Here is a 13,150-nt window from a genome sequence, read left to right on the forward strand (position 1 = left end):
GATATTGGCTCCACAGGGATGACCAATGTCCATGTTATGTAAGTTGTTAACTGCAGGGGAGAGCGGACGCGGGCGTCTGGGAATGCTCCGGACTCTTAGGCTTTAGATTTCCCCATCTGAAAACCTACATGTATTCCGAAATGAAAGCATGTTTACGTCCCCACACCCAAACCTGCAAACCTCGTGGGAAATAACAAAACCTCTTCCAAAAAGATTCTTTGCTTTGCAGAAAGAGTCCCCTCAGAGAGTTCTTAAATAGCAGGCTTTGTCATTCTCATTAAAACAGAGCTTAATTGACACGAGCCTGTGTTTAATGTGGAAAGAGACACTGGCCCACTTCTTGGATGTAGGTTTGAGAAGCGGCGGAGCACCCAGAACAGGCTGGGAAGGAGCTGGCTGCAGCCAGCTGATGAAGAAGGGGCAGGAGCAGAGATCACCCGGGGACCACAGAATCCGCCCCCTGCTTTGTATCTTGTCTGCATCATCAAATGTGAGTCTGTGATGAAGGGATGGTATTTTATTGCTCCCTCCCCCACTCTACTCTCCTGGGGACAGGGGAGGGCATGGAGGAGGCGGAGAAGGAGGGAGGGTAAGACAGAGGGACGGTGGGAGAGAGAGAGAAGGAGGGAAGGCGGAGAGTAGGGCCTGGCGTGTAACTTGCTGACTTCCACGGTGAACTACTCCCACTGTGGATGGTTTCAAGCCACTGAAGGTGTAACACTGTGCTCTCTGCCCCGCATGGAGGTCACAACACAATCAGAGGGTTTAAGGCAATGGCAAAAACTGGCAAGAACACTCCCAGAGACCCCAAGCCTTTTCTGGAATGGTCAGGGGAACTCCAGACTGAGACAAGGACCCGCATGGCTGGGGAGGAGGAAGGGCACCCGGGCAAGAGGGGGTGTGGGCAGAGGACTGAGGCCCAGCCAGTACCCTCACCCACCCATGCCGACTTGACCTCTGGAAGTCCCTGCCACCCTGGGGAGAAGGGGAAACCATTCATCGACGCCAATTAATTATCTACTTGAAACTAAAATGAAGCTGAGTTAGGGGAAAATAAAGAAGTGTTGCGTGCTGAGCCTTGTGTTGCGTGTTGTGGTCTGAGATTTAATTCTGCTGCAAATATCTAGATTTTTGATGAACTTTGTACAAAATCTCTCACAGATTGGTTGGACCCGGCCAATGCACCCCTGACATGTTGATTGATGAGTGATGATAACCCCAAGCGGGAGGCCCAGTGGAGTCATGGGGTCCTGACCTTGGCCATGGCCACTTTTAGCCCTGAGGGCCAACCAAAGGGGTGTTTGTCACGTATGGGCCTGATGGAAACCTGGGAGGCATCATAGAGTCACTAAGTGGCCCAAGGAGGGCTCCACAAGGTTTTGGCCACATAGGATGATGGAGGTGAAGCCAGGGCTAAATGAAAATGAGAGTGTCTAGGGCCACAGAGGCTAAATTCATTAAGTCAGAAACAAGAGAGGCCTGATTTGATTGGAGTCATTCCACCAAGAAAAATACTTTTAACTTCTCTAGGGGTTGATTGAGTAGTAATTAGATATGGAACAACAGCTTTTTCTAGATAAAACACATTTAGCCTACATAGGATTAGGTCCTGGTCATATTAATAGAAGTAGAGAAGATAGAACAAAGGAGGTTTTAGTCTTATTCCATATTACCTCTCACCCTCAGCACTACTCACACCTGGGGCCAGATAACTCTTTGTTGTGGGTTCCTATAGGCCCTTGGATGTTGAGTGAATGGAGAGTAGAGACTCCAGGGAGAACTTAATCTATACAGACCTGCCCTCAGGCTGCTCATGGCCCATCTAGAGAGAGACTCTAGGAACTACCAATTACAGAATCCCAAAGACACTCCAAGGCAGACTTGACAGGAAGGAAACATGAGCGAGGAGCAAGGCCTGGAGGGATGACACAGGGAAAAGGGAGTGGGAAAGTTCTGGACAATAATAACAATAACAAAGATAATAAAAATAGCAGTTACTGCTCTCTGAGCCCTTACCCCCTGCCTGTCACTGGGCTGCCGTTATTTCTAGAGTCTTGCAATACTCAGCATGTATCACGGTCCCCAATTCTCAGATCAGGAAACTGGAACTGAGGGAAGTCAGGGGACCAGCCCAAGGTCACAGAGCTGGGTGTCCGTTGCGGCCCAGGTCTGACGGACTCAGCAACAGGAGACCATAGCTAATCAGGAGACTCTAGGCGGGCTGTGCCAGTCAGGGAGGGCAAACAGAGGTGAGAGCTGTCTGTTCCTCCCTGGTCTGTGAAAACAATCGTCAGAATTCCCACCTCCTGCAGCCAAGGACACGCTGATCTGCCATCCTCAGGGACACTTCCCGGGAGGCTATGATGTAACAGCAGCAGGCAGAGGAGAGGGAGGTAGCTCTTCTAAGGTCCCCAGACAGTCACCTCTCCTCCAAGGCTGCGGCTCCGCCATCAGCTGCCTGCATCAGCTAGCCCGGCCTGGGTTTGCCTGTCTGCTAAGTGGGGGAGGGTCACTTTCACTTTCCTCTCCATGTCGCAAGATGTTTCAGAGGAGAACTAGGTGGGAGAGGAGAACCCTTGGACCCCATCCTCAGAGTGAAGGGTGAAAATGCCCTTTTGAGCACCGGAAGATAAAAATGGCCATAGCCATCTAAGAGGGGGATACTACTCAATACTACCAGTTAAAGAAATTAAGGCACAGAGAGGTTAAGTGCTTGTCCAACATCACACAGCAAGTCGATGGCAAAAGTTGCATTAAACCGGGGCCTGTCGGGATAGAAACTCACTTCCTAGGTAGAAAGGGGCACGCCTTAGATGCGGGAGTCACAGACGTTGAGCCCCTGGGGGGTCCCCTGGGAATGGCTGCCAGCTCCCCCAACCAAGACCCTTGCACAGCTGATGACCAGAAGGGCCCCATCACACCACCCCCTCTCCCTGCTTCTGCTCCGTTTACTCCCCAGGGTGAGCAAACTCCCTACTGACTTAGGATCTGGAGTTCCCACCCACGTGCTGGGACGCAGAACTTCACCTTTACCCACATCCACGCATACTTTGTATATATTTAAAAATAAAGATGTGCCAGACAGTGAATGTCCATCGGCTGATGAATGTATGACATCATGGGGTCCATCCACACAATGGAGTACTATTCAGGCAGAAAGAGGAGAGAAACCGATGCAGCAGCGGGGCATCTCCGGGACAGGCAAGGCTACAGGACAGAAAGCAGCTCGGCGGCCCCAGGGTCTCGGGGGAAGGTGGATTGGGGAATCACGATTAAAGGGTGTGGGGTTTCTTTTGGGGTGATGGAAACGTTCTAAAACTCTGTCAATGACAGAATAGTATTGCATGCGAATTACATCTCAATCCAGTTATTTTAAGAGGATAAATCCAGACAGGACGTCACCAGAGGGGATGTGTCTGCTGTTCTTTCTCCTCTTTCTGGTTTGCCTATGATTGATTTTCTCAATTTGATGTTTTTCACATCACAACCATGATCTGCTCTTGTTGAGACAAGGAAACCAGAGAGAGGCGTCCGGTGGGGGGCTCAGATCCGCCATCACTGCCACGGGTGGTCTGGGGCAGTTTTGCTCGCCCTGCCTGTTTCCTCACCTCAGGGCACACAGAGTGCTCACTCACCTGGCTGTTGGAGGGTTAAGTGAACCCCCAGGTTAGAAACACTAGACATGAGCTCAGACACCAGCAGATGTCTGGGTAATGTGAGTGCCAGTGTAGGTGACCAAGTGCACAGGAGGGGGTGTGTATACGTGTGCATTGCACACTGCACCTGCATTACCTCTGCTCCGCCACCCTGTGTGCCCCTGGAGAGGGGTCTGGGAGTGTCTGTGGACGGTCAGAGGGGCCGGCTCAGGGACAACTTGTCCCCCAGAGAAGGTCTCTGTGCAGACTGTGCCCTTGCTGCCTGCGCTCTCATCAGTATTCGCGTCCTGGCCAGCCAGACAAGAGAGCTTTGTTGAAGGGGAGAGACAGCCAGGCCTCTGTGTGTGTGTGTGTGTGTGTGTGTGTGTGTGTATAGCTCATGTGTACCCACTGCCCCTGTGGACAGACAGACCCCTGCACACAGCCAGGGCCAGGCAGGAGGCCAGGTGTGGGGCAAAGAGAGAGTTCAAGTAGAAGACGCTCCAGTTCATTAACGGTGAAGGTGGCAGAGGTAATGGCGGAGGTGACGACGGTGGTGGTGCTGATGGTGCTGATGAGGGCTCCAGCTCTTACTGGACACTCATTCACTTCCCACTCCCTTCATGCAGACAAATCATCTCCTCTAATCTGAGGCGGAAGGTGCCATTATCATGCCCATTGTAATGATGAGCAAACAGAGCTCAAGGTCAAGTGGCTTGCCCAGGGCCACACAGCTAGGGAACGACAGAGCCAGGGCTTGAACTCTGGTCCCCAGGTTCTTACCAACGAAGCCACTTGCCCCTTTATGCAAAAAAGGCGCAGGAGGATGAAAGAGGAAGACAATAAAGAAGTGCTTGGGTTGCAGGTTTGGGGGTCAGACCACTGAGTTCAGATGTGCTTTTCTCAGGATAACGCAAGTGCCCACTGCCCCCCCCCCCCGCCCGCAGGGCTGATGTTCTTGCGTGTCTCCAATACGCCAAGCAGGAGCTAGAGACTGTAAGAAGCGGGCATTGGCCCTGCTTGCAAGTGGAGACACTGAGGATGGAGACTGGGCGGTGGGGCGAGGGCACGGGAGGGCGGGAGGAAGCTGACGGCAGGAGAAGCCCAGCCAGCTTGCCCAGCAGCTCCTGGGAGCCCCGTGCTGGCCTCAGGCCAGGGGGTGGGGCTTGGCGGGGGTGTGGCCGGCTCTGGGGCTCCATTGGCTGCCTGGAGCCGCCTTGGGAATAAAGCTCCGGACCCAGGAGCCCGAGGGACAGTTCAGAAGACAGTCTACCTGTCCACCTGCCCTCCACTTGTCTGGGGACCACCTCCCGGTCTGTCCATCCAGCCCGGCTCCACTCTACCCCTCCCTCGCTCACTCGCTTGCTCTGTCCAGCAGCCCAGCTTCACCCCGTGGCAGGTAAGCGCCCATCCCCAGTGTCTCCCCAAGACAAGGGTGTCTCAGACATCCAGGGCTTCCCAGAGGAAGAGAGAGAACCAGAAAGAGCCTGTACTTTGAAATCAGACTGGGATTCATGGAGCTCTGTGCCTCAGTTTTCTCATCTATAAAATGGGGGATAATAGAATTTCATTGCATGGGTGAGATGAGACAGGGCATTTCAGCCCGGGTATTTCAATGTCGATAGATAATGACTGAGCTCTAGGAGTCAGGGCCGGGGCGAGGGTGGGAGTGACTTCTGACCACAGGGAAACTCATGGCAGATGGCAGCTTCCAGGGCCCCTTCCCCCTCTGTGCCTGTACAGCCTCGTTTTCGGAAGTCTCACCTTCTGTTGAGCAGGGTGGGAATGTTAGCCCGGTGTGGCTTCCAGATGCATTTCCTGGGGCACAGCAGTGGACAGAGCAAAGTCTGATGTCCCTGGAGGATCCCTACCCCCTCACCTAAGGAAGCCAGTGCCACCTGTGACAGGTGTGGGTGGGGCTTCCCGAATCCACCTGAAGCAGTTGTTGGTCACACCTCCCCACCTCAACCTCGAGTTCCCTGAGGGCCTTTAATATCCAGAATCAGGGTGCTGTTATCGGGGGGGCTAAGCTTCAGGATCCAACAGTTCACTCAGACAGATATGGGGGTGCCGCCAGAGGACAGCACCTTGGAGGGGACAAGTCTCAGCAGGGGGAGGAGGCGGGGGGCTTGTGTGCGTGTGCATGTGTGTGGCTGAACTCCAGGCCACCTTGACTTCTTAATCACCCGTAGCCCATGCAGAAGGGGTAGCCTGAGCCACACCATGTGTTCAGGAAAGTCCTGGGCTCTGGCACTAAACTGCCCACCCCTACTGCTGTGTGACCTTGGGCAAGTCATTTTGCTATTTCAGTCCCAACTCTGTGCCACTAACTACCCCACCACGCAGCAGTGCTTTTACTGCTTTTTTGTGCAGTTCTGGGCCTCAATAGGGCTCAGTGAGGGGGTTCTCACTTGGGGTCCCTCACATGCAGCTAGTTCATGTCCCCTAGTTCATGATGCTGGCCGTCAGCTGTCAGGCAGGACCCCTCCCATGTGACCTCTGCACTCACCCCCATCACGGACACTGGGCTTTGAGAGGGGGCCCCCAAGAGAGAGAGTCAGGTAGCGGCTGCACAGCCTTTTTTTTTTTTTTTAAGATTTATTTATTTATTAATACAAGCATTGGGTACAGTCAGAAGCGCAGGAGGGTGAGAGAATTCACCAGAGCCAGAGCGGGGAGCAGAGCAGGCAGAAGGACCAAGGTACACTGCTGAGGGGAGCAACGGGTGGCAGGAGAGGTCTGCGCGCCATGTGGGACCCTCCTCCGGTGGCCGGGGAGCTGCCGGGGATCGAACCGGCGCTGCAGAGGCTGCGGGCAGCTTCGCAACCCAGCGCTCAACCGCTGCGCCACGGGAGAGGCCCTGCACAGCCTTTTATGAGCCCATCTGGAGAGCCAGGTGCCAGAGTCACTCACACCAGCCCTGGCCATCTCTTCCCAGCAACACGGTCAGTGATATCACGGGGGTAACTTGCAATCGACCTGGGCAAGTGCATCATAAAAGCGCTCACCCCACAAATCAGGGCTTTATTTTCCTGGAGAGTCCATCTTTAAACATTGACCAGCACACAGGAGCTTGGAAGACACAGTGTCACCTCCACCACAGCCACAGGCCCCAGGGTGCCAGGGGAGGAGACAGACGCCCCCCTTAGCCCAGGCGAGCATCGTGTCCAGCTATAAGAGGCGCATTCGACGGACGAGCGCAGGGGCCGCCCTGGAAAACACAGTTTCCTCATCAGCAGGCTGGTGTGACCATGGCACCTCCTGGGGTTAAATGAATTAATATCTATAAAGCTTAAAACTGTGCCCTGCACATGGTAATCACTTTATATTATTAAATATATTCATTATTATTAAAACAATAATAAATAATGTGAAAACAACAAGTGCTAGAATTATGATTGAAAAATAAAATAATAAATAATGGTGGGTGCAGGGCGTTCCAAGGGTTCCTTGAAAATAGCACTTAACTGAGTAACGCGCGCGCACAGCAAAACACTCCAGCACTGGAGCAAGGGGCTCCGGTGACGGCTCTCCCCAGAGACCCCCACCCTGACCACAATCCTCCTGTGTTTCCTGAAATGCTCCAGCCCCGAAAGCATGTGTGTGTGTGTGTGTGTGTGTGTGTGTGTCCACGGCTGTCTGATCCCGCCTTACCCACTTATTCACCCCGCAGCTCCCCTGAATCAGTCCAGGCAAATCCACCGCCACCTCATGCTTTTCGAAAGCTGCAAGGTCCGAACGCTATCCCCGCTATTCCCAGCCTCCCAGCATGGGGGTGGGTGTTCTTGGAGGCTGGGGCAATGTTTATCCCCATTTTTCAGGTGAGGAATCTGAGGCTGAGTGGAGAAGGCGTGGCTGACGTCATGTGGCCGGGTTGAGGTTTGCGCCCAGGCTCCGGGGCGCCATCACCTTTCCCCAGCCTCCGGGGGAGGAGGGGTCACCCCAGACTCCCGAGTGACCCGGTGGGTTTGCTTGCAGCCATGACCTCCAGGGAGCCCCTGCACGTGAAGACCCCGCTCCGGGACAGCATGTCCCTGTCCAAAGTGGCGGGCACCAGCGTCTACCTCAAGATGGACAGCTCCCAGCCTTCCGGCTCCTTCAAGATCCGGGGCATCGGACACCTGTGCAGGACGGTACAGCCTGCCCCCTCAGGCGAGGGGGGGTCTCTTTCCTCAACAGGGAGGGCCGCTCTGTGTCAAATCCTAGGTGCTCCAGGTCACACCTGCTGACACCCACCACGCCTGGGCACCCACCCTAGCTTCCTCCAGGCGAGGAGGGCCCCCTCATTGCGGGTCCCAGAACCTCTGCTGCCCGCCTCTGACTTCTCCTCGCTTCTCCCGAGCCAGGGCCCTTGGGGAGGAGGTGTGCTGAGGGGCCAGGGCAGGGCTAATTCCGTGGGGAGGAAGGCAAGGTCAGCCGAAGGCAGAATCACTGGGGGGTATTCTGGGTGGGAAGAACCCAGGGAGAAACTGGGGGTGGGGCTGACCCCCACCCAACTTGTCTCCACAGTGGGCTGAACAAGGCTGCGAGCACTTCGTCTGCTCCTCAGGTAGGCGCCCGCACACCTCCTGCGGTCCCCAGCTGTGCGTCCCCAGGCCGAGCGCTCCACCACCCTGGGCCCTGGTTTCCCCAGCAATGAGCGACGCCCCAAGGTGGACAGGGGAAGTTAACCACGTCCCAGGGAGGTTTCAGACCCAGAGGTGGGGGGCGAACAGTCCCGACCGGGCTCCCAGGCCCTCCCACTCTGAAAGCCTCTCCACCCTCTCCCCGGCAGCGGGCAACGCAGGCATGGCGGCCGCCTACGCCGCCAGGAAGCTGGGCATCCCCGCCACCATCGTCGTGCCCAGCACCACACCTGCCCTCACCATCGAGCGGCTCAAGAACGAGGGCGCCATGGTCAAGGTGGTGGGTGAGGTGAGTGCCAGCCCGGCCAGGGCCATGGAGCGCACCTGGTGGCAGGGCAGGGTCCCCAGCGCCTGCCCCCCACCACCGCCCCCCTGTGTTCTTGCAGACCCTGGACGAGGCTTTTGAGCTGGCCAAGGCGCTGGCGAAGAACAACCCGGGCTGGGTCTACATCCCTCCCTTTGATGACCCCCTCATCTGGTAGGTGAGCCCAGGGTAGGGGGGGGTCGCGTGGTGGGGCGGCGCACACCTGCCATGATGCAGAGCCTCATGCACACACATGTGCACAACTGCGTATGTGCACCGGGCCCGTCCTGCCTGGTCCCGAGCCAGCAGCACCTGAGCTGAGACCACAGTGTCTGCGGCCCCTGAGACGAAGACTCCAGGGAAAGCAGGAGGTGATTCCCCAGGGGAGAGAGTGTGAGACGAGGAGGAAGGCAGCAGGTTGCTGCGGTGGGCATTTATCACGTGGGGGTCCCATGGGGCGCGCACCAGCTCACCCACCGGAGTCAATCTGGGGAGGCTGTCGCCAAATGCCGTCACTCTTCGCTGCCATGGGGTGCTCTGGCTGAGGGGCATCTCCTGTCAGAGAAAGCCCCCGGGTAGAGAGGCGGATGCCAGCAGCGGGTGAAGTCAGGGAGGAGGGTCTAGTCCCAAGCCCCTCAGCTGCCCAGGGCGATGCACAGGGCCCAAGGTCCCTCCGGGAAGCCCAGCCCTGACCCGCCTCTTCCCTGTCCCCCTCCAGGGAAGGCCACACGTCCATGGTGAAAGAGCTGAAGGAGACTCTGAGCGCCAAGCCGGGGGCCATTGCGTTGTCCGTGGGTGGCGGGGGCATGCTGTGCGGGGTGGTTCAGGGGCTGCAGGAAGTGGGCTGGGGGGACGTGCCGGTCATCGCCATGGAGACCATTGGCGCCCACAGCTTCCACGCTGCCACCACGGCCGGCAAGCTGGTCACCCTGCCCCAGATCACCAGGTGAGTGTCTGGGTGCCTCTGTGGGTGTGGCGAGGTGTGAGGAGCCCCCTGGGTGCTGAGAAAGAGCCCACATCAGCCCCCTTTTGTGTGTGGGCAGAAGGAGTCCTTGCTACTTGCTCAGAGTCACGCAGCCAGTGGGTGGGACCGACTCAAACGTGAATGTCTTGCTTTTGCCCATGAGAAGTTCAACGTGAATCATGGGGACCCTCGGGGCAGGGTTCACACACCTCACTCATCTGCCAGCCCTTTAATGAGGACCCATCATGCACACGACTCTGGCTGGCCCGGGGAAGGGAATGGGAAATAAGCAGCTCCTGCTCTCAAGCCCCAGCCTTTGACAGCAAACGCTCAAGTAGGCTTGGACTCAGTCACCTATATAGGAATCGAAGATAACGGCGACTTAAACAAGACTGAACGTTGTTGTCCTCCCATGAATGTATATTACTAGGAGGCAGTCAAGGGTCAGCTCCTGAAGCCAGAAGCTCAGATTCCTCAAGTTCATTCTCCTGCATCCTTTCATGTAGACTTGACCCAAAAGAGCTGCTTAAGTGCCGACTATCACACCCACACTCCACCTGGCAGGAAGGAGGAGGCAAGGACAGAAGTTCTGCCTCCTGCCTTTAAAGACAGGCACAAAACTTCCTCTTACCTCCTGCTGGCCAGAACTGAGTCACATGACCCCACCCTGTTGCAAGGGAGGCTGGGAAATGTCTTCCTGTCAGGGATCCGTGTGCACAGCTAGAACAGATAATAGGTAAAGTCTCTGCCACAGAGAGGGTAGCCTGCAACACTGAAATCCAGGTGAGAGCTTCTAGAATCCTGCACCCAGCACCCCGGAGTTACTGTGTTAGCCTCCGAGCCCACAGCATTGAGAGGGAAGACATAATGCTGAGCATCACCTAGCCTGAGCTGCACATTGGGCTAAGGGCTAAGGTGGCCCAGGCCTGAGATGCTTGTGTGTGAGATGAGCCAGGCACAGGACTGGAGCTCCCATGGGAGGTCTGGGGAGAACTGAGCGTGCCAAGCGCAGGCCCTGGAGTCACTCAGGTCCTGCGTCAGACCCAGGCACATGACCCTGGGCAAGTGACTATGCTTTTTTGCTGGTTTCCCCTTCTAGAGAATTGAACCGATTACCAGCAAAGATTACGAGAACTAAATCACGTTTGTGAAGGGCTCGGCAGGCGCTTGCTTAGTGCTTTCTCGAAAAGTAGTCACCATGTGTTACGGGAGAGGGAGATTGAGAATTGAGAATTCTTCATGGGGCTGACTGTTCCTCCTGGAGAACTTCCTGGAGGTGGCGGCCTTAATCCTGAGCCTTGGACAGGGCAGGACTTGGGCAGGCAGAGCGGTGCTAACTTGCGTGAGGGTGAAGAAGGTGGAGGTGATAACCTGGAGCAAAGGCTGGGAGGCCCCTAAGGGGGTCTTTTAGGCATTTGCTCCTGGAGGTTGAACAGAAAATGGGGCTATTTGCCACCATTCATGCAGTCTGTGGGGAGCCCCTGGGACTTTCCAATGTTTCACAGCTGCAGAGGGTGCACCCCGTTCCCTGCCCATGGACCCTAATGCTGCCACCATCTCACACCCACCTTTTCTCCTCGTCCCCACCCCTCTCGGCCTTTTCTTCTCTCCTGTTCCCCATTCCTGTCCCCCGCCCCATCCCATGACCTCCAGTGTTGCCAAGGCACTGGGCGTGAAGACCGTGGGGGCTCAGGCCCTGAAGCTGTTTCAGGAACATCCCATTTTCTCTGAAATTGTCTCGGACCAGGAGGCTGTGGCTGCCATTGAGAAGTTTGTAGGTATGTGCTAAGTCCTCCCCCGGCCCCAGTACAGGTTCAGGAACGAGGTGTCCACCTGATGTGCCAAGGGGTTCCATGTGCCACAAATCTCCTCATGGTCTGTGTCCACTTCCTGCCTCCCTCATGCCCACTCATGATAATTCAGTGTTTGGTAACAACAGAAACGCGAAAGCCGCACATGGAGAAATTAGCCCGAGGGGAATAACTATCTAAAATGTTGCTTCAGAGCTTCCTGGTAGCCAGGGTAAAAAAAAGGAAAAAGTATGGGCCTCAGCATTGGATTCAGAGGTCAAATTAAGCGACTTCTGGGCTCAGCGAAAGACAGGGGTGGTGTGCACAGGTGCACACACATCCATACACACACACACACACACACACACACAGAGTAGGATTTATTGCTCCCACTTCATTCTCCTGTACCCAGACTGACTAACCCACCAAGGCACTCTTGCTCAAATGATACCTCAGGATCTTCCCAACACTGTGCTCAGGCGATTACCATCATTGCATTAGCATTTTATTAGCACTGATGATGAAGCCTAACCCTCACGCAGGGACGGCGGTGATCTGGGGTAATGATGGGAGGCTGGGCCCAGGACCTGAGCCTGTGGCCTGGGCTGAGAGCTATGACTTGTGACCCCCCCCCCAAGCTCTACCACAGGCCCGGCAGGTCCCTTGCACCTGTGGAATCGGGTCCCCGCCCTCAACACCCCTCTCCTCCTACAGATGACGAGAAGATCCTGGTGGAGCCAGCCTGCGGGGCAGCCCTGGCCGCCGTCTACAGCCGCGTGGTCCAGAAGCTGCAAGGCGAGGGCAAGCTCCGCACCCCGCTGTCCTCCCTCGTGGTCATTGTCTGCGGGGGCAGCAACATCAGCCTGGCCCAGCTGCAGGCCCTCAAGGAACAGCTGGGCATGAAGAACGGGGTGACCCAGTGAGGACCCTCCTCTCTGCCGGGGAGACCCCTGGAAGGGCTGGAGTTTTATCCAGCGCCTTGTAAATATTATTCTGTGTCTGGTTGTGAGCCTGTGGTCCGGGCCTTCTCCTTCTCGCGAGCCCCCTGGGGGGCCGAGCACCCCACGGTGGGGCTGCTGGGTCAGCAGCCAGCCAGGCTGTGAACTGATCCTCCCTGGCCCCTGCGTGGTGGCTCTGTGGCCGTCCTGTCACCGGTGCTGGGCGGCAACTGCCCACGGGTAACAAAGCAGGCTCCCAGAACGGGGGTGGGGGAGCCTCATGACAGCAGGACCCAGCTCCTGGAAGCCAGTTGTCCCCACCCCAGGCTTTCTCCCAGGCCAGGGGACGGCACCCTGGTCCAGGGTGGAGGAACCATCTTTCAATCCCACCCTCACTCGTTTTTCTAATGCGCCAGCTTTTTCATTGACAAAGAAAAATATATATTTATGAAACGAAGACCCCTGGAGTTTTTCCACCATCGCTGTCCTCCGGCCCCTCCTTCATCATGCCTGCTCTCAGCCAAGCCTTAACAGGGAGCACCCCCACCCTGGGAGTCCTGGGGCCCACGGAGAGGGCCGGACCCCAGCGAGACGGGAAGCCGGGGAGGGAAGCACTTCCAAGGGGCCAGGACTGCTCCACTGAGGCGGGTCTCACTCCGCTAGGAAGCTCCTTCCTGAAAAGTGACTTTATCAGAACTGCAGGGAGCAGAGCAGTGAGCCCCATCCCCGGGGTGTCCCCAACTCGGGGACAGGGAAGTGGTGGACTTGAAGTCAGTGTCAAAACCCTCTCTCCCAAGGCAAGAGTGTTCTGGAGCTGGCGAATAACAGGGGAGGAGCTGCGCACAGGAAGGCGCGTCCCCTCGCCCCCCACCACTCAGGACCTCCCCACAAACA

At 56.4% G+C, this 13,150-nt stretch overlaps 1 protein-coding gene across 1 annotated transcript; it reads left to right on the forward strand.

Moving 5' to 3' along the window:
• The first annotated feature begins 7,615 nt into the window (after positions 1–7,615).
• On the forward strand, positions 7,616–12,241 carry SDS (serine dehydratase). Its single transcript, XM_037511535.1, has 7 exons — positions 7,616–7,768; positions 8,145–8,184; positions 8,410–8,549; positions 8,647–8,738; positions 9,283–9,510; positions 11,182–11,306; positions 12,033–12,241. The coding sequence occupies exons 1-7, from the start codon at positions 7,616–7,618 to the stop codon at positions 12,239–12,241; spliced, it is 987 nt and encodes a 328-aa protein (XP_037367432.1).
• The last annotated feature ends 909 nt before the right edge of the window (positions 12,242–13,150 follow it).

The sequence above is a fragment of the Talpa occidentalis genome, unplaced genomic scaffold, assembly GCF_014898055.3.
Source record: "Talpa occidentalis isolate TD23 unplaced genomic scaffold, MPIMG_talOcc4v2.1 talOcc4.14, whole genome shotgun sequence".
In the NCBI taxonomy this organism is placed as follows: domain Eukaryota; kingdom Metazoa; phylum Chordata; class Mammalia; order Eulipotyphla; family Talpidae; genus Talpa; species Talpa occidentalis.

Bases quoted from the DNA above. Each gene is read 5' to 3' on its own strand.
- SDS (XM_037511535.1), top strand. From the start codon at position 7,616: ATGACCTCCAGGGAGCCCCTGCACGTGAAGACCCCGCTCCGGGACAGC. The intron at 8,185-8,409 runs GTAGGCGCCCGC...TCTCCCCGGCAG, and splicing joins GCACTTCGTCTGCTCCTCAG to CGGGCAACGCAGGCATGGCG. The intron at 9,511-11,181 runs GTGAGTGTCTGG...CATGACCTCCAG, and splicing joins ACCCTGCCCCAGATCACCAG to TGTTGCCAAGGCACTGGGCG.